The following is a 22,330-nucleotide window of genomic DNA, read 5'->3' as shown; positions in this document are numbered from 1 at the left end:
CACAGTTCCAAGGTGCTGATATATAAAGGTGACGGCTTTGGCTGTTATCATGACTTGTATGTAGAAATTTAAGGAGAATTACTAATGAATTCAAATCGACCTGACTTATAATACAGAGGCTGCCTCAAATTCATTCAGAAAACCTGTCGAAGAATATTTAGTCTTCAGTAACCCATGCTTGTTGTAAGAGGCGACTAACAGGATCGGGTGGTCAGATTCGCTGACTTGATTGACACTGCACACGTCATCGCATCCCAGTTGTGTAGATAGATGCTCATGCTGATGATCACTGTATGGTTGGGTCCAAACGCGTTTATGTACAGACCACCACCATATAGCATGAAAACTGCTGAGTGTTGTTACACGCCTAACCAATCCACCAATTACCGCCAAAGAAACTAAAACCTTATTCTACTGATTACTTCTTACACACAGAGGCTTATCCATACCATTAAATATAAAAACTTGTGATACAACGGTTGTCACAGATGTCCTAGTTTTAATCCTTTATCTGTGATTATTTAGTTATTTACAGGTGTTAGGATTAAATTACATTTGCTATTGATTTATATCCTTCTTTTAAGATGTTGAAAAGATTTTCAGTATGGCAATAAATCTGAATTCACCCATCAACGAAAAAGGTAGACGTCCTCAGTTGCATTCTTTCTCATTCTGTCATACGATAAGAATTGTGATAACCGTAGATTTCACGCACCTGTACGTCGAATGCCTATTTTAAATGTATATCCTTCATGATAAATATCACAAGGTCTTACTTTTCTCTTGATTGAAAACAAACGCACAAACGCTGCAATCAGAACAGACCAGCTTGATGTGGGCTTTTCGCTGCGCTTTTCCTGTAGTTTTGTGGCGGTGGGGTGGTCTAGTGGTTAAAACGTTAGCTCGACACGCCGAAGACCCGGGTTCGATTCACCACATTGGTAAAATGTGTGAAGCCCATTTTCTGGTGTCCCCCGCCGTGATATTGCTGGAATATTGCTAGAAGTGGCGTAAAACTAAACTCATTCACTCACTCATGTAGTTTTTGCATTGCTGTAGTGAGTGGGTATGGTTTTACGCTGTTTTAAACAATATCACGGCGGGGGAGACCAGAAATGTCTGGTGGCACTTCCCTCTGTGGTCTATGAGATTTTGATTGATCTAGAAGAGTGAGTGAGTTTAGTTATACGCCGCACTCAGCAATATTCCAACTATGTGGCGGCGGTTTGTGAATAATCGAGTCTGGACCAGACAATCCAGTGTTCAACAACATGGGCATCGATCTGCGCAGTTGGGAATCGATAACATGTGTCAACCAAGTCAGCGAGCCTGGCCACCAGATCCCATTAGTCGCCTCTCACGGCAAGCATAATCGCCTTTTATGGCAAGAGTGGATTGCTGAAGGCCTATTCTACCCCGGACCTTTACGAGTCTGGTCTAGATGAAATCGGCCTATGGTGGTTTTGTGTGTCCCAGCGTGGCACTTGTGGCAACGCCAGCTGTTTCGAATAACTGGGAGAGTATGGCTATACGCTGCATTTAGCAATATTTCAGCAATATTCCAGCAATATCACGGCTGGGGAACACCAGAAATGGGCTCCAACCATGTGGGAATTCGAACCCGGGTCTTTGAGCGAACTCTTAACCATGAAGTTACCACACCGCCCTGACGTAACCGGAGCCGAATGGACAGTTCACATCTTTTTTGTAAAGCCCGTCACATGGTTGATATTTTGTCGATATGCGTACAAAGATCTATGGTTCCACCACACAATAGTTATTGGTGTGGTTAAATGTATTGTGACAAATTGCGGTTATCTCGAAACACGCATTTTTCTTTCTTTCTTTGTGCACTGAATGTTTCACTCCGAGTACACATCAATGAATACTGATGCATGTAGCTTCAATAACTCATTGACAATTTCGCGTATAACAATACATTTTCTCGGTTGCCCATGGTCGTGTTCAGCCAGCCAGTCATGCTTACCCTTTGAATTCAGCTATACTGCTGTCGATACCATCCCCACATAGCTGTTACCACAATGGAGGAAACACAGTAGGTTGGACAACCATACTAATAGGCAGTTTGGATGTCTTAGCTGGTAATTTAATATTGCTGCAATCGAATTTGACATTTGCATCGGTATAAATGTTACTGCATGTGTATGAATACAAGATCGTGCTTCATATATGATGCTTTGCCTGACACGCGGCGATTGGTAAGCAATTTTTTGTTCTACATTCTTTCTAGGCATACCGGCGGATTGACGCTGCGACAGTTGTAATGTTGTGTTTCTAGGTTTTGTGGCAATTCACCAGTTTCTGTCAGATAATGCAGACTCCGTCTAACAACATGACATGAATGAGAAAGCAGTTTATCTAGCCTCATGTAAGAATGTCGAGTTTTGATTGGTCCACATGACTCTGATAAAATACCATATACAGTCTCCCTTACTGTACACAATGTTCAAGTGATTTATGTTCTTGTTTTGTAATGGCGCTAGTACGGTGGTCTACTTTCAGTTGTTGACGATCTATGTCCTGTTTTATATTGTATCGTCATCGATAGTTTAACTGTTTTAGATTTAAGTTCTAGTTTGGAATTCATATATGTGATAATCTAGTTATTTTCTGTCCTTCGATGACAGTTTTTGTTGTTTTTATCGTTTACCAGTAATTATTATGTGGATCGATTAATTGTTCTCGTCACTAATTTGAAACACTGCTTTAGAGATTGATGCTAGACTTATATTCTGGGTCTGTGAAACCCTAATTGTTTTACGCTCCCTTGTCGTCAGGTTTTCATACTTTAAGTGTATTCGGAGCATGTTTGTGTTACGATAAGGCTCTCATGTTGTGATGTGACTTGAAACTCACTCACTTATTCTGACATCATATACGAATCCTTTTTCAGCATAAATAGTATATTAATCATTATGTACCTGTACAGACAGTTCCTTGAAATAGTAATCTTTTGTTTTTAAGTAGATATCCCTATCATAGTCACCTACCTTCATTTGTTAAAATATGACTAAAATGTTTTTTAGTCACCTACTAATTTTACGTCTATATTTTGGTGATATTTCAGTACTTTTTAACTTTCCTTCGTTGACAAGTTTTTATTTATATAAGTATATGTGTTAATAGTTTATAACTTGTTTTGGTCAATATATGGCTGAAGTACTGTCGATGTTGACCCGTTCAGATCAGGGTTAAAACTGACCTTCAGGATCCAAAGCTCGTTGCAAGAGGCGACTAAAGGGATAGGATGGTCAGACTGGCTGACTTGCTGAAACCATGTCATCGATTCTCATGATGGCTGGCTTGTCTGGACCAGACTCGATTTTAAACAGATCGCCGACATACCAATTAACCAACCAGTCAGCAAGTCTGGCGGGTTATGATTCTACATGATTACGGGTACTTAATAACTTATGCACAACATGGTTGTACCTTTCGCCTTTTTAATTTCTTTAAGATTACAAGTGCGCAAGTAACTTACGAAACGAGTTATGCATGTTTTGAATTTAACTAGCAAACAAGGATAAGTTAGACCGGAGGAGAGAACGCGATGGACGGCAATATATTTTGTTGTCGGTGAACGGCAATTAGCTGACACACTGGTTTTGCGGAAGGGAGAACAGACGTAGACTGTGCACGTGCAGTGGACGACGATGAATTTCATTCCTCGCTTAGCTATTCATATTTTGTTGATGTGTCATGTCACAACACGTAATCATGAGCCATCCTGAGGCATCTTCCCTGACAATGGCAAGTGCCAGTGGTCGGCACTCATACATGCTGACACGGGTCAATTGTATGATCTTTGCACAACTTATCTTTGTAGCCAGTAGTTTCCTATGTAAGGCCAATACGCAGCATTTTCTAGACGCACCAATGCATTAACAACTAGTAAAGGGACCACCTAGCCTTTCTCTATATCCAGTACCCAGAGGATAATTGCCGAATGCAATGCCAAATGGGTGTTCCAACAATTACATAGCGCCTGCACACACAACGTACATGGATGCTTATATTCCATGAATCACATAGCGCCTGCACACACAACGTACATGGATGCTTATATTCCAACAATCACATAGCGCCTGCACACACAACGAACATGGATGCTTATACATGTGTTATACATTAGTATGTAATGGTAAAACGTTTCATAGAAATGGCTACCAATTATGCTCTCCTCCTTGCAGATCTGATTCTTTATGCATACCAATCAGACTTTCTGATTGTATTGGCAAAATCAAAACAACGTAATATTCCCAAACGCTTAACTTTTGCTTCCGGTACATCAATGATCATTCAAAAACCACGAATTCCCCTCCACTGGTGTATCTTCCTGATCTTGAAACTAAAGAAACAAATCACTGTTTCATATTTAGATGGATGCATATAGATTCAAACTGACAAAGGCCTTTCCATTGGGCTGTATGGCAAAAGGGATGATTTCAACTTTCCAATAGTGAACGTCCCCTTCAAGAATAGTAACATTTCAACACTCACAGCCTTTGGTATTTCACAACTTTTATGGTACACTCACGCGAGCTCTTTTCAAAAAGGTTCATCAGAAATTGTGCCATCAAGATTACCGTATTTTTGGCATCAGTAAAATTTTCAAATGGTTTTATGTTTTTTTACATACGTGGTAAAAGCGTTAAAAATTAGTGAATGTGCTTTTTTCAGTAAACAGAGATCAGGGTAGGTAGCATTCATTCATCGAAATCACTCAGTGTTTATCACAGCTGGAGACCTTTTAATCTTTGTTGGAACAGACAGTTGCTTACGCCGTTTAAGGAACTGGCCCTAAACAAATAGGAAGAGAGTGTTTCAGGTTGTAATATTGTTACCCCAACATCCTATATTACAAGTATACTGGAATATTGTTTAATCCCTATTGAGGTGTTGGTATTATCAAGTCTTTTTCTGCATCCACTAGGATTCATGTTCAGTATTGCTCACGTCTATTTATGAATGCGTCATGTACGAGGGGATGTCAATAAGTTTTGAGCCTTGCATAGAAAAACAGAAATTACCTGCTACATTTATTTTTCAACATAGTCCCCTTGTGGGTCAAGACACTTGTTCTTGTAGAAGGCGCCATTTTGGTCCTCAAACCAAGCCTCAGTAGCAGCAATAAGTTCATTATCATCCTGAAATCTACGACCACGCAAGTGTTTCTTGAGATTTGGGAACAGATGGTAATCACTTGGTGCCAGGTCTGGAGAGTAGGGGGGATGCGGCAAGATTTAGTACCCGCATTCCTGGACAGCAGCAGCTGCAACGCGAGAGGTGTGTACTGGAGCATTGTCTTGATGTAGAAGAATACCACGTCTGATCTTGCCCGGCGCTTCTCCTTGACTGACTGTCGCACTTGCCTCAACATGTTAACGTAATATTCCCTATTCATCGCTCCTCCTTTTGGTAAGTAATCTATGTGGATGACGCCTTTGCTATCCCCGAAGACTGTCGCCATTACCTTCTGCACTGATCTGGAGGCTGTGAACTTTTTGGTCCTGGGAGAAGTGACATGTTTCCATTCCATGGATTCTTGTTTGCTCTCAGGATCATAGTGGTGGATCCAGGTTTCATCACAGGTTACTAGCCTAAAGTGAAAATCTTCTGGATTCTTGTTGTATCTGGTTAGCATGGAGTTGCTTATGGTGACCCTTGTTTCCTTCATTTCATCTGTAGGCGTTCTTGGCACCCATTTTGCGCACACCTTAGACATGAGGAGATGTTCATGAAGAATTGTCTCCGTGAATTGGATCCGTGTGAAATGCCTGAGGTCTCCTCTAACTCGTGGAGTGTGATTCGACGATTTTCCAGCACAAGTCTATGCACTCTGTCAATATTTTCCTGACTAGTGCTTGTTGTTGGGCGACCTGGACGGGGGTCATCTTCAAGATTCTCTCTACCATGCTTAAATTCATTGACCCGTCGTTTGATGGTAGCAGATGAAGGGGAAGACTTCCCATAAACTGTTGAAAGCCTTTCTTCAATGTTCTTCGCGCCGAGTTTCCTTCAAGAACTAAAAACTTAATTACTGCTCTCTACTCAGTTTTATTCATTTTCACTGCCGTGGGGGGGGGGGGGGGGGGGGGGGGTCTCTTTCTGTCAATGTGAGCTGTTCAATAACTTCTGAGTGTAGGATGCCAAAACTTATACATCACATCAGCTACACCCCAAGGTTCAATGTCGTACCATAGGCTGTGACACCTGAGTATGAAAAATGCTCAAGGCTCAAAACTTATTGACATCCCCTCGTAGTTATAACAGTTAGACATGGATTTCATTGATTTATGACGCTACACTCTTTTATGACGACTGAGGGTCCATGCAGGTAGCAAAAGTAATACAAGTCCCCATGGTCACTAGTATGGTGGTCTACTTTCAGTTCTTGGCAATCTATAGCCCATTTTTATATTGTATCGTCCTCTACAGTTAAACTCTTCTTGGATTTAATTACCATAGCCTTAAATGAATGTCTGTTTATTTACTAGTGGTTTTACTGTTCTTCGTCAACATGGTTTAAGTTTCTTATATTCATTCATTCTACAGTGTCATTATTATTTCTCGTCACGATGTGGCTGCAATATTGTCGATGTGACGATAAATATTAACTCACTCTTTTTATGAAGCCACAAAACGTTTTTTTCCCATTTATCAGAAGTATCTGCCATCGGGCACAGAGTGAGGGCGATTTTATAAACATCTGAATGGTTAGAGCATCCCTCAGTAACATTGCACCAGTCAATATCACGTAACACGATGACAGAGCAAGTGTTAAACTCACTCAACTCCAATTTATATTGTATTGTATTGCTTCGAAACTGCTGTTGATCCAGTGATATACTAATAGACTGTACTGTCCTTTGTCGACGGGATTTTAATATTTGTTTATTTGTCAAGATTTGCAGCTATTTTTACAACTATTACAACTACTCACTCACTCATTACCTGCTAATCAGAAAGGCATACACGCACCCAGTAATAGAAAACCCGCGCACTCACGAACGCACGCACGCACGCACGCTCACACACAAACAGACACACACACAGTCAAAAGCTCTAACTATTCCTCAATGACCACTGCTCCGTTCAACTAGGGAAACTTAGCGCTAAGACAATGTAAATCGACTTCAGCATTTACATTTTATTGCCAGGACCGATTTTATTTTATGCTGTCAGTGTCTTTGCTATATCATGTTGTGGATATGGCCCAAACAATTCAGAGTGAGTGAGTGAGTGAATTTAGTGTTACGCCGCACTCAACAATATCCCAGCTATATGGCGGCGGTCTGTAAATAATCGAGCCTGGACCAGACAAGCCAGTAATCAACAGCATGAACATAGATCTGCGCAGTTGAGAACCGATGACGTGTCAACCAAGTCAGCGAGCCTGACAACCCAATCTCGTTAGTCACCTCGTTGGACAAGCAGAGTCGCCTTTTATGGCCAGCATGGGTTGCTGAAGACCTATTCTACCATGGGAACTTCACGGGTCCAAACAATTCAGAGACTACCAAACCACTGAGTACAGTCCTGTCCGTCATATAGCTTCTTAAGACACATGTTTGTTGTCGCGAACCCATATCCAAACCCATTACCCCCATGAATCCTGTAGCATATTTATGTTTTTTTGTTGTTGTTGTTTTGTTTTGTTTTTTTTTAATAAAATGAAGGATGGTTCATTTTTTAAGGATGTGACTTACTGTGTACGTAGATTTTACGGGAGACTTTCACATTGTACATGTTTCTCCATAACAACCCACTCGGGGAGATCGGGTCTTCACTGGTGTGCGGAACCGTGAAGGTCCGGGGTAGAATACAACCCATGTTCAACAACCCATGTTCAACAACCCATGCCACCCATGCTTGTCGTAAGAGGCGACTAACGTGATCGGGTGCTCAGGCTCGCTGCCTTGATTAACATATGTCAACGGTCCCCAATTCCGCAGATCGATGCCTATGTTGTTGATCACTAGATATTCTGGTCTAGACTAAACTGTTTACAGATCACTGTCATGTCGTTAGAATATACCCAACTGGGGTGTTACAGTAAACTCACCAACTCCCATAGCAATTACGAACGCTCCCTAACCCGAATATTTTGCCAACAGATTGTGACGATGACAAGAGGACATAGAATTACACGAGTGAAACGGATCATCGCCTTAGTATTATTGGTCTTTGCGTGCGTGGCAACGTTAAGGAAGCTCGGATCCAGGGCACTATTTTGGAATGGATGGGGACACGGGTACCCCGATACTGTTTTGAATTTCTACACAGCTTTATCGCAGACACCATCTGTGGTCCATTCACCGAGGTGGAAAAAGCAGATGCTGGATACTGCGCACATCACAATCAGTCAGGCAGAGAGGATGCAGCTGTATCTGTCGCCAACGCTGCACTCCTATCAATGGGCAGACTTGGATCTTACGAACTTTGTAAGCAACGATAATGAATGCCTTTTGGTTTACATTTGCAATTAAGGTGAATGAATTCACCATAGGTTGCTATTCGAATATCATGGACAATCTATCAGACCTCTAAGACAGGCAGTCTCTTGCATTTGGAACACCCATTGACGATGTACGACCATATGTTGCATTCAATGCTAGGAGCAAGGTCATAACTGCAATTGACGTATGGTGGAGGCTATTTTTACTCTGTTAGAATATTGATTTTATCAGACATCCACAATTCTAGTACATAACTAAAAATAAGCATACGGAATATACGGTGCAAGTAAAATGAAGCAGTTTCGTGTAATTGGTATTGATTGTTTCACAGTCTCAAATGTCCCAAACATGTCCATCAAACAAACATACGCTAAAGGCCAAAAGAAACGTTCCTCTCCTTACTTGATGACACATATCAACCCAATAACGTTTATTGATGCTCATGATTTTGATCCCTGGTTGGTCCAGTCCAGACTGGATTATTTACAGACCGCCGCCATATACTGTAACACTGAAACTTACCCTCCAATCTTTCTCTAGGTATTAGTTTCCAGGAAAGCTCAAGACCATGCAAATTACAAATTCTTAAACGAGTTCATACTTGGGTGAAATTTATCTTTTTTCCATAAGAGTTATATTCTTCTATTTTCTATTAACAAAACATACAAACAAAACAAAAAAGAGTGATTCAGATTTAGACTTTACGACAATGATAAACCATTTACGTGAGAGTGAGTGAGTTTAGTTTTACGCCGCACTCAAGAATATTCCAGCGTTTTGGCGGCGGTCTGTACATAATCGAGTCTAGTCCAGACAATCCAGTGACCAACAACATGAGCATGGATCTGCGCAATTGGGAACCGATGACATGTGTCAACCAAGTCAGAGGGCCTGACCACCCGATCCCGTTAGTCGCCTCTTACGACAAGCATGGACAAACCATTTAAAGTCATCGTGTCTCAACCAATAAAACCAGTAACACGAGTGTAAAACTGTAAACGTCTGATTTCTGTCGTTTAACACATTTTGTGCTGACTTGCATTCATGAAAACAAGTAAATCTTTGATGTTATGACGTGTTTAGGAACACGTAAAATAATCTTTAACATTCATGCCTGCAATGTAACATTTGTCCATTAATTTTTCTATTTACACATAGTAATAACAATCGCCCAAACCTAGCAATATTCAGGTGGCATTTGCATTAATTTCACATGGGGAATGGTTCTACTGGGTATAAAGAGAGACTATAGTGCATGGTATGATATACAAGTACGAGAAATATGCCACGGAAAAAGAGAAAGAGCCTTTGGAATGGTGCATGTAGGATCGCTAATGTCGAAGCTGCCAACGCCCTCGGATGGAGTTGTATCATGGCTATAAGGCTCATTTAGCGCTAAAGACAAACTGGGGTCACCGTTGACAGACCAATAAGTTGGGGTCCACACATCACAAGCAAGTTGATGAGAGGTACGATTTTTTAAAGGAATCAGGGTAGCGTTTCTCTTGGCGTATAGTGTATAGTGTGATAGCAACACCAAGAACGAGAATGTTGTACACTCCAGTCACAAGCCTTCCTTTGAAATGTTGCTGGAAAAAGCATGTAAACCTTGTCTTGTAATGTTATCTGGCCATTACATCATCCAATCTTCATGATTTCAGCCAAAACTTGAATTCCTTCCAAATTTCAAGAACCCATGTTGGCGAGAATCCTACATTCCCCGAGTTACCTGTCCGATCATACTCGAATTCAAACGACTCATAGCGTTAATACGACGCTCCACCGAGTCTTTGAGATGCCTTCCGTACTTCTTAATTATTGGTCTGCCAAAATGTGGCACTACAGACATATACAAAAGGTTAAATATGCACCCACAAGTGGCCTTACCTAGAGTGAAGGAGTCTTTTTGGATGGAAAGAATACGCCTCCGTGAGTAATTTTTTTTTACCAGCTCTATTTTTCTTACAGTTCATTCTCATGCTCAACAATGAGCAACTGCAGCAGTTCTTTGAATGCCATTTACAACGTACGCACATATAGAAGTGATTTTTCAAGGATGTCAACTTCTTTATGACGAGGAACACAACGTTACGGAGAACATCCTCACCCTTTCTTCAGAACGTTCGTACCCCTAAGAATTCTTAGCCTCAATCGTAGACAGTGTTTTAAGAATGGGCTTGAAACCTTCGAAAGGACTGCGACTGTTTCGAGAATAGACTGCCAGGTGAAAAGGATTTAGGAGTATATATCAATGTGCATTCGCCTGATAAAGGAGTAAGGATATACTCCGAAAGGTTGTGTTCCTCGTGGGATAGAAGTAAACATCCATTAAAAACTCGTCCTTACGAGCAATCTTTGTTGATGTCCCGAGGGAGGTATCCTAGCTTTGGCTCATGGTGATCTACAGTCCAGTTTTAGTGTGAGTAACATTATTCACATGCTCGATATCTCCATGGATGCATCTACAGCTCGGCCCGAAAATTTCATCACCTCCCTTTGCTGGCTCCGCATTGTCACAGTAGCCAATCGGCTAAGCCGCCGTTACAACAGATCTTGCCAGTGTCATAAACGATAGCAGTTGCAGCCTCGAAGGTTTGTTCGCAGTGCGACTCACATTTGGATATATACTCCTGTGCATGGTTCGTGTTACCAAATTTAATCGGTTACCATAATTTAAAAAGCAGAAGTGAGTTGTGATTGGTTCGCCCAACTTCACAGCACATACGCCTGATTGGATAAAAAGGCAGCCAAGGGAGGTAATAAGTTTATCGGGTAGATGCATCCAGGGTATAGTGGAGATTCATCGGAACGTATACCCAAGAGATATTGAGGATGCATTATTCCTCGAGGCACATTTTAATATTCATATACTGGACCTATGTCTGTGATCATCTACTTGCGTCACAGTCTATCTTGAGAGGTTTTAGTTTGAGGTTAGTTTTTAAATATTATCAAGACCTATCGTATTACTGAATAATATAATAATAATACCTACAGCGTGACTTAAACTCACCCAGTCACTGACTCTTTAATGCAAGATTGTTGACCTGAATTGTTTGAGCGCACTTGGAAAAAACCCCAAAACAACTGGCAAATTGAAGTATGGTTGGATCATGTATATTTTACGTCACTGTGCGTGTACCATCACTGTGTGTAAGATCAACTCTATTTTTAAGCGTCCCTGATAGTCCAAGCTACATATGAGTCTCTTGAAGGTTACAAGTCACATGATTTATCCTACCTGGTACCCATTCCCTGCTGGGTGAACAGATTCAATTTATGCGCAGAGTCGACCACACATGTCACATGTACATCACTGTAGGACAGTGTTGAGAGGCAGTCAGGAGTCAAACTGCCAAATAGGGCCACCCATCCAATTACCGACTACACACCGATTACACGACATGGTCTGTTATTTTCCGGTTACATATTACATATATTCCATTTGCCATTAACCCTGTTGACCCCCTTGCGAATAAGCATGCGCATTTTACCCTATCACTGAAAGCTACGACAAAACACGCAATACCAAGTCAGCGTATCGGTAAAACGGCTCTCAGCAAACTTCCAACAGTATCACGGCGGGGGACACCAGAAATGGGCTTAACACACTGTACCCATGTAGGGAATGGAACCCGGGCCTTCAGTGTGACGAACGGACTTTTTAACCACGATGCTATCAAATGCTTGTGACAGACTTATTTCACAGAATACTGCACCTACTTCCTTAACCTTATCAATAGCATACGCACTGAAATCATATGAAAACCGATCAGCTGAGGAAATACCAGGTATAAGACGAGACTGTTTGTAGCTAGGTCGCTGTCTCTAGATAATTAATACACACAAAAACTATAGCCAAATACTTGTAAGAGCCAAAAGGTCTGAAATATGAGTCATGCCATTAATTTACAATTTTTTTATAGCTTTACAAACTATGCTTTTCTGGTCGAGTGAACAACCCAATTCACTTGCCGTTCTGATTCCAAATCTGATGCCCGAAAAGAAAAATCACTGACTCACTGTTTCTCACTGGTCGACCAGGCAATCCTGGTGTCGATCGGTACAACCATAAACCTCTGTGATAATTCTCAACTGTGATGTTTTTGTGGATGGGGAAAATGAAAATGGGGATACACTTTGGTATCACCAGTAAATGTTCATGAATTATATGTGAATGTAAAAATATAAAAAGATGCAATGTATGCGTATCCATTGTAGTGCTTCCCAGTAAGAACTGATGTTCAGCAACTCATGCTGAATGTTCGAAGCGACTAATCGGATCGGATGGGGATACCTATGAAAGGAAGATACAAGTCTTCCACGAATTCTAGATAAAAATACCGATACCCCCCATTCGTCTGGAGACTGCTCATAAACTAATCGTACATTTTACTTGTGTGTAACGACATATCTGGGTGCTACCTGTTCTGTCATTTAATATTGCAGGTCCTAACTGTTCATCGATAAACACCTATCTGGACTTTCAAAGAGAAAGCGCTATTACCATTGACCGCGTTTTCAGAAGGGGCGACGCTGGAGAGGTGTATCACCCCGTCATCACAGGTACAGCTCACAACCACAATGTTAACAACCACTCGTTATTAAACTCACAAACAGAAGCAGAACATATCGAGTGAGTCGGTTTAGTTTTAAGCCGCTTTTAGCAATATTCAAGCAATACTGGGGCCACCGGAAATGGGCTTCCCAATAAACAGACAACCTCGTGTCATGTTTCATTAGTTGATTAGTTCATCATTTGAATGAGAATACCGAGCGTACAGTTGTACATATATAACAAGTAGTTTCAGAAATAATTACACGACCCGGATCTTCTACACTTCTATATTTCACTTTTATCATTAGGGAAAAGTGATTACAGAAAAAAGATAAACACGTCACTTTGTCATGAGGTCACTGTATACAAATGTTGTGACGCGCCGTTGTCATGACGTCACATTGTCGGCTTTAAATTGACGATACTAGCAGTACTAGAATCACAAGAAAAACAGATATAATTCAAATACCTTGCGTTATTGATTTCACGATGGGCACAATTCTTTAATGAAAAAGTTTTCTGGAGCTTTACGCTGGATGAGATCAGCAGTATTCATTTTATGTAAAGGGAATATTTTAAATTTTATTTCCTTTCCCGCTGCGCATTTGTCTATGTGGCGCTTAATCGGATGCAGTTGGTTCTGGGGTTCGTAATCTGCTGTTCATTGACGCACATTCTGTCCCTCAAGCACTCCGTTTGTATTCTTCATGACACCCTTGGCATATAATAACATAAATAATATGCAGAGCCGTCCATGTTAAAGTGTACATGAAATAGTTGTTTCCTGTTTTTGAACTTTACACATGCTTTTTCGACTATAGTTTGTTTTTCATCAAAGTTCCACACTTTCTCCGTTTACATTTTGAGACACTGAATTCTGTAGATTTTGGGGGGGAACATTCTGTCTTATGATATGAAAATGTTCCGGATTCTTGGGGTTGTGTGTTGATAAATGGGCCAGATTGACAGTGTTATTTATTTGCTTGTCCATGCTTGCCATGAAAGGTGACGATGCTTGTCGCAAGAGGCGAGAAACGGGATCGGGTGGTGAGGCTCGCTGACTTGGTTGACACATTTCATCGGTTCCCAGTTGTGTAGATCGATGCTCATGTTGTTAGTCACTGGATTGTCTGGTCCAGACGCGATTATTTACAGACCGCCGCCATATAGCTGGAATATTGCTCAGTGTGGCGTAAAACTAAACTCACTCACTCACTCACTATTTGTTTATCACGAACTTTCAACAGTGTCTGTCTGTCTGTATTCATTGCTGTATTCCATCTTCCACAAGTAGAACTGAGTATAGCACGCATATTGGAGAAGATCCGTGTCGTGTCAGAGCGGCGTAAAACTAAACTCACTCACCCTTTCATGTGATTCATAAGGTGACGGCTCAGTGGATGTGATGTGGGATAATACGTTCTGGCCGATGTTGCCGGGCAACGAGGGATGCCGAGAGCCATGCGTCACAAACGCCGACATTGCCCATCATCTTAATCCAGGAGCGAGAATCATCATGAGTTTAAGAAATCCCATTGACAGGTTATTTTGAGTTTCAATATCCTACACATCATCCATACGCCATTATCCATTAAACACACATTCTGTTAAGGACCCATCAAGATCAGGGTATAGAATTGGTCCTCAGTAATCCATACTTGTCATAAGGGCGATACTTGGTCATACAAGATACACACATGAATATTTCTTAAAAGGTGAAGATCCTCAGTTTTGCATAAATTGTATGGAGAGAATCTCTCACTGTGATAGTCTAGGCCTTTAATTTTATGATGTACACATTTTCATTATCAACGTCAAAATTGTTCTCGTCACGATTTTGCTGAAACATTGCAGATGTGACGTTAAATATTAACTCACTCAGTCGTTCTTAGCCCTTGGCAAAGGTGTAATATATTTGGCCTCTCACTGCTTCTTTTATTAGCATCGAGCTCAAAACAAGCAGGTCTGTCCAAGGTGTACATCATAATAAAGAAGAACGATGGTGAATGCATGCTTTTACTGTTTATTCAACGTGAGGCCATGGACGTGCTGGCCGGGTTGCCTAAACTGCTGAAATTTTACTTAGAGAGTTATGTCCCTTATTTTTCCCGTTATTCGGTGATATTGGGTTCGTATCCCATGATAGTGACGTCACCTTAAAACTTGTCCTCTGTTACCTTGATTTTAGAACCTACTTCTGGGTCTTTATGCAGTACAAAATGTATGCATTTAGTTTTGTCTTTAAACTGTTCTCTTATGACCATTTTGATTTTAGTTAGGCGCAGCTGTTATTTCCTTTCTACTGTGTGCATTTATTTGCCGCCGCAGGATATGTTAAATTCGTCTTCACAGAGCGATTCGTCAATTAAATCATAAGTTTAATGCCCAATACGATGGTGATCCTAACACCCGGTGTTCCATAACCGACATAACTTTTTGCCTTGCGTGTGATGACACGTGGTGTTGCTGTCCAGGGAGCCTTTGCACAATGAGTGAGTGAGTAAGTGAGTTTATATTTATACCGCTTTTTTAGCAATATTCCAGCAATATCACTGTGGGGGACACTAGAAAATGGGCTTCACACATTGTGCCCATGTGGGGAATCGAACCCGGGTCTTCGGCGTGACAGGCGAACGCTTTCACTTCATGATTTCCATCCACAGGTTACTGGTGACATATCTTGCTTGACTGTGTTGAATATTCCATCACAAGGGATAAATATTTCAAATCATGAACTATGAAGGGTCTTTTTACTTTCTTACAGCAATTGCATTTTAAAAGGAAATAGATCTGTAAAGAGATTGATATTTTGTGATTGGAAGTTTGAATCAGTAACTCAGATTGTTATTGGTTGTATGCTCGAGGGCGGTTAAAGAACCGTAAAATGATGTGCTCCTTAGAGGGTATGTAAGTCCCAAAACATTCAAAGTAACGCACAAGTTTCCGGTGCTTTTAATTGTAGCGTATGTGTATTTTTTGTGAATGGCTAAATCTGTCGAAATTCGCTCACAGCTGAAGGGATTATGTAAATCCTGCTGGGGCCCATACAGGAAGCAATTGTACTGTCCCCATGGTTCCTAGAATGGTGATCTACCTCCAGTTTTTTGCAATCTATAGCACATTTGTATATCGTATTGTCCTCTATAAGTAAACTGTTGTAGAATTAATTACTAATTTTAAAGGGATATCTGTGATATACTAGTGGTTTTACTGTTCTTCGTCAACAGGGCTTTAGTTTCTCATGTTCTTGATATACAAAATAAATATTGATTCTCGTCACGATATGGCTCCAATATTGCCGATGTGACGATAAATATTTACTCACACACTCTCCCTCATTCCCCGATAAACGTGTTAGTTCTCATTTAATTATTGTTCTTTTTAAAATAAATTAATTTCATGGTTGCATTTTAATTAATATATGTTGTAGATAGTTGTATTTTAATTATTTGTAGTATAAATTAGCAACTGGTATTGTTAGTGGCTGTATCCTCAAAGGGGGTTAAAGTATCGTATAATTATTGTCCTCCTGAGAGGGTGCGTAAGTCCCAAAAAGTTCACAGTTTAACTTTTTGCTTACCCGGTCTTAGACATAGTATATTTGTTCTTTTAAAATTTGGCTAACCATTCGTACAATCGCCAGCAATCCAACTACGGTCCATGCAGGTAGCAAAGGTACTGTACGTCCCCCATGGACCCTGGTATGGTTATCTACCTTCAGTTGTTGGCGGTCTATAGCCTGTTTTCATATTGTATCGTCCTTTATAGTTAAACTGTTTTAGATTTAATTACTAGTTTTAAATATCTGTATGTGATAGTTTAGTTGTTTTACTGTCCTTCGTTTAGAGATTTTTTACCATTCTCTATTATGTATAATATTAATGGTTCTCGTCACGATATGGCTGAAATATTGCCGATGTGAGGTTAAATTTTAACTTCTGCATTTATACGATTCATTTAACAACATTTGATGAAGTTGTGTATTTGAATCAAGTACTTTGTGGTCTATATATATATGGTCGTGGTCTCTCTTCTCTGGTCTCTTATGCTCATCTATAAATAAGGGGCCCTTTAGTATCCAGGTAAGCTTCAGATCAAACATTCCTCAAATGAGTCATTGGGGCGGTGCGGTAGCCTAGTGGTTCGATCATAACGCCAAAAACCCGGGTTTGATTCCACACACGGGTACATTGCTTAAAGAATAATTCACTTGTCCTGGTGGAATATTGCTGAAAACAATAGTCACAGAAAAGTGTGATACCATCCTCGAAACCGAAATGTGTGATACCATCCTCGAGACCGAAATGTTGGATTATTATATAATTCAGCCTCAAACCTAACATGTTTTTTTTTTCCTGTAGGTTGTACTCCGATTACCTGTACGAGTCCCAGTGGATTAATTATGAAATATCGAAGCTTGACTTCCATCAAGAAGTAGAGAGGGAGATTCGGGAGTTTAATGAGTGTCTTCTTTCAAACTCAGTCAGAGGATGTACATATAATGGAAGTCATGAGAACGCGTACAGTTCAAAGGTAGAGATTTGAGCACCGTGCTGTTTATGACCAAAACCTCACACGGAATACCTTTCTACACTTTCCAGAATTGAAATGGATGGATGAAATAACAAACGTTTATATTCATTGGCTGGTAAACTACCCACTAATTATGTGATAAGTAGAATGTTACAATGCGACCTGATCGAGTCATGCATCGAGTCCCTTAAACGTTTCTACGTGCCAAGATTTACTTTGGCGGAACAAGATCGCCGTAGGTTTCGCATATCTATGGTAACATGGTTCATGCATGGGACGGGTGTTGGAGAGGGCGTGACACGGTTGTTGAAGAGAGCACGGGGCGGTTGTTTGTGAGGGCCTGATACGGTTGTTTGCGAGGATCTGATATGGTTGTTGGAAAGGGCCTGGGGCTCCTTTCACAAAACAACCTTAACTACGGTTAACCTTTACTCCTATTCTTTTCATTCCCACTCTTTAACACTGTACTAAGGTTACCCACGTCTTAGGTACAAAGTACAAAATCTAAGGTAACCTAAGTGCAGTGTTAAAGAATGGGAGTTAAAGTTAACCTTAGTAAAGGTTTCTTTGTGAAAGGAGCCCAGGTATGGTTGTTGGAGGGGGCGCACCATGGTTGTTGGAGAAAGCACGGTACAGTTGTTTGCGAGGGCCTGATATGGTTGTTGGAGAGAGTCTGGTATGGTCGTTGAAGAGGGCATACCGCAGTTATTAGAGAGGGTTCGGTACAGATGTTGGAGAAGGCATGGCATGGTTCTTGGCGAGGGCATGGTACGGTTATTGGAGAAGGCATGGTCCAGTTGTTGAGAGGGCATGGGGTAGTTGTTGGAGAGGGCATGGTACAGTTGTTGGCAAGGGCATGGTACGGTTGTTGAAGAATGCTTGGCATGATTGTTGGCAAAGGCATGGTGCAGTTGTAGGAGAAGGCGGCATGTACAGCTGTTGGGGAGGGTATGGCAGAGCTGCAGGAGAAAGCATGGTATGGTTGTTGGCGAGGACATGGTACGGTTGTTGGTGAGGGCAGGGTACAATTGTTGGAATAAGCATTAACGGTTGTTGAAGAAGGAACAGTGTGGTTGGTAGAGAAGATGCATTTATGCTCTTTGGACAGGGCGCAGTAGAGTTGTTTGTGAGGGCACGGTATGTTTGTTGAAGAGGGCATGGCGGGGCTGCTGGCGAGGGTACGTTTGTTGGAGAGGGCATAGTATGGTTGTTAGAGAGGATACAGTGTGTGTTTTTGGCGAGGACACAGTAAGGGGTATGGAGAGGGCGGGGTGCGGTTGTTGAATTGGGTTCGTTTGTTGTAGAGGGCACAATACTGCTATTGGAGAGGACATCATGCAGTTGTTGCAGAAGGCGCATGACGGTTGTTGGAGAAGTCACGGTATGATTGTTGGAGAGGGCACTGTTCAGTTATTGAGAAGGCATGTTTTGGTTGTTGGAGAGGCCATAGTATGGCTGTTGGATGAGCGGCACCGTATAGTTGTTCGAAAGGGCATGGCACAGTTATTGGAGAAGGCGTTGCACCGTTACAGGCACATTATGATTATTGGAAAATGCATGGTACGGTTTTTGGAGGGGGTACGGTATGGTTGTTGGGGAGGGCATGTGACAGTTATTGAGGAGGCACGTTTTGGTTGGTGGAAAGGACATGGTACAGTTGTTGAAGAGGGCATGGTACGATTGTTGAAGAGGGCACGGTATGGTTGTTGGAGAGGGCGTGGTACGGTTGTTGGAGAGTGAACGGTATGGTAGTTGGAGGGGGCACGTTTTGGTTGTTGGAGAGGTCATGGTACAGTTATTGAGAAGGTACGTTTTTGCTTGTTGGAGAGGGCATGGTAGGGTTATTGGAGGAGGGACGGTATGGTTGTTGGGCAAGGCACGATTCAGTTGCTGTGAGGGCATGGTACGGTTTTAGGAGAAGGCATGGATGTTGGAAAGGGCAGAGTATGGATGTTGGGAAGGACACGGTATGCTTGTTGAAGAGAGTACAGTATGGTTGTTAGAAAGGGCGTGGCACAGTTCTGGAGAGACCACGCTACGATGAGGGTAGAGAGCAGGGTGTGTTGAAAAGGGCATGGTACGGTTGTTGGAGAGGGCATGCCACAGATATTGGAGAGGACATGGCACAGTTGTTTGAATCTGCATAGCCCAGCTGTTGGAGAAGGCATGGTGCGGCTGTTGGAGGAGGCATGGCACGGCTGTTGGAGAGGGTACGGTATTCCTGTTGGCGAGGGCGTGATTGAGGGAGAAGGCGAGGGCACGGTGCATGTTGTTGCGGAGGGCATGCTACGGTTGTTGAAGAGATCATGGTAGGATTGTTGGTAAGAAGGCATGATCAAAGTAAGAAGGACGGTTGTTGGTGAGGACATGTTATGATTGCTATTACGATTGTTGGAGAAGACATGAGACGGTTGCTGGATAGGACACAGTCTCGTTGTTGAGGAGCTCACCTTATGGTTGTTAGAGATGGCATGGTATAGTTGTTGGAGAGGGCACAATATGGATGTTTGGGATGGCTTGGTTGTTTGGATGGTACAGGTTGTTGAAGAATGAACAGTATCATAGTTGGACTGGGCACGGCATGGTGGTTGTAGAAGACATGGTACGGTTGTGGGATAGAACAGGGATGTTGGAGAAGACATGGTATGGGTGTGAAAGAGAACCGGGGTGTTGGAGAAGGCATGGTACGGTTGTGGGAGAGGACGCGGATTTTGGAGAAGGCATGGTAAGGCTGTGTGGGAGAGAAACAGAAAACAATACAACAGCATGAAATCACATTTTATTGCCCATCATTAATTTGTGTTACATTGTTTCCAATGGTGGAAGGTTCGACTGAGACAGGGGCTTTATTCGGTTCACGTGGCTGACTGGTTGAGAGTATTTCCCCGTCAACAAGTGCACATCATCAAATTTGAAGAGTATATGATGGATATCGACAATCATATGAAATCTCTCTTTAGGTTCTTGGATCTACGTAAGTATTGAAAACATAACCCATATCAGTAAGAGATGATGTTTACAAAAAACAAATACTGTCAAATTAATATTTAACAACGAAACATCATTCAAGAGATGTAAAAAGATAAATATATTTATCATGGTGAATGATAAAACGATAAAAACGATGTTTCCCATTCTGTCCGTTTAAATTATCGACAACTATTTTTGAAAAAACAATATTCTTAAGTTATGTACAATAAAATATGAATAATCATTCTAGGACATCCTGGCAGAAAGCGCATACGCGCATACGCGCATACGCTCATACGCTCATACGCTCATTGTGGTTATGAAACCTATTGAAGCGTCATAAAATCTATATTTAACGTATGTTTACTGTTGCTTGCAACTGAATCACTTTTGCATTGCGCCGGTTCATTTTCTTTTCAATGAAATACAATTCCATGAAGTCCTGGACAAAAGACTGATCCGGGATGATCCGGGTTAGAAACGGTCTTCAGTAAGCATGCTTGCCATAAGAGGCGACTACTGAACACAAGAGGCGAACACAATGTAGGAGGGACATCCAATGTGATGCAGATTCGATCTGTACTACCTGAATCCCATGACCTTGTGGTATCGTGTTACCCGTGAAGGTCCGGGTTAGAATATTGGCTTTCAATAATCCATGCTTGTCGTAAGAGGCGACTAACGGGATCGGGCGGTCAGGATCTCTGACATGTCATCGTATCCCACTTGTGGTAAGTAAAAGTAATTTGTGATGTTTTTAGGTGAACTGACAAAGAGCGAGATGATTCCAGTGTTGGACCTGAAACGTAGTAATACAAGAAATGCTGCTGCTAAACGGGTGGGCGAAATGTTCCCTGAAACAAGGCAGTTGCTGACACATTTCTATGGACAATATAACAAGGAACTGGCGAACCTACTTAATGATCAAAAGTATTTATGGGAATAAACATAGGTCATTTTTGCAGCTGTGTCAGTGTCGTTTCTCCAGCCATAACACAGCGGACTGCATTGATGAAACATTTGCACTAGAATGTTCTTCCATCACCGGTGCTCATTCCGACAACATCGTTTACGATTGGAACATTTTACGTATCTTTGTTCAGTTTGGGGAGCGACGGGTATCTATGACAAAAGTGATGTACTATGCAAAATTCTATTTTGACTTGCATCACTACTGATCGTTACATTTCATGCAACATTTGTGTTACCGGTCCACGTAATATCATTTCATTCATTAGACATATATGAAAAGTGTATAAATTCCCTTTCTCTGTGGAGAAAACGGAACGACTAATGCTCTAGTTTCGCTCAATTTCAAATCTGAGCCTCGAATAATCAAATCATCAAAAGAAGTTACTAGTTACTACTACTCAGAATTCTTTATCATGGTTTTGTTAGCTGTTAAATACGACAAATTAGAATTACCACAGGTTTTTATCCGCCCGGCGTGTATCCCCGTCCGTCAGTCCGTCCACCCGTCCGTCCGTAATCATTTTGTTTCCGGAGCGTAACTTCAAAACCAAAATTGATACATATCGTAATCTGAACCTATGGTTTGTGCCTTTTGCTATTTGCAGATTTTTTGGGATTTTTTTTATTTTTGTTTATTATTATTTTGTTATTGTTGCTGTCGCTGTTGTTTTTCCGCGAAACGTTTTGGTCTTAATCTTATGGTGGGGAGGGCTTCGTTTCCGGAGCATAACTCAAAACCCGTTCAATGTTTTTTTGCAAACGTTGGTAGACATATCAATCAGACCCTAAAGAATAGCCTTTTGTCTATTTACAGTTT

General features: G+C 41.4%; 1 protein-coding gene across 1 annotated transcript; it reads left to right on the top strand.

Moving 5' to 3' along the window:
• Positions 1–2,127: 2,127 nt before the first annotated feature.
• LOC137258214 (carbohydrate sulfotransferase 15-like) lies at positions 2,128–21,505 on the top strand. Its single transcript, XM_067795805.1, has 8 exons — positions 2,128–2,219; positions 8,139–8,465; positions 10,142–10,409; positions 12,930–13,046; positions 14,424–14,580; positions 17,400–17,571; positions 20,398–20,545; positions 21,303–21,505. The coding sequence occupies exons 1-8, from the start codon at positions 2,160–2,162 to the stop codon at positions 21,485–21,487; spliced, it is 1,434 nt and encodes a 477-aa protein (XP_067651906.1). The 5' UTR covers positions 2,128–2,159; the 3' UTR covers positions 21,488–21,505.
• Positions 21,506–22,330: the final 825 nt, after the last annotated feature.

The sequence above is a fragment of the Haliotis asinina genome, chromosome 12, assembly GCF_037392515.1.
Source record: "Haliotis asinina isolate JCU_RB_2024 chromosome 12, JCU_Hal_asi_v2, whole genome shotgun sequence".
NCBI lineage: Eukaryota > Metazoa > Mollusca > Gastropoda > Lepetellida > Haliotidae > Haliotis > Haliotis asinina.
Note: the sequence above shows the minus strand (reverse complement) of the source record. Positions and strands in the feature narration are given on the sequence as shown.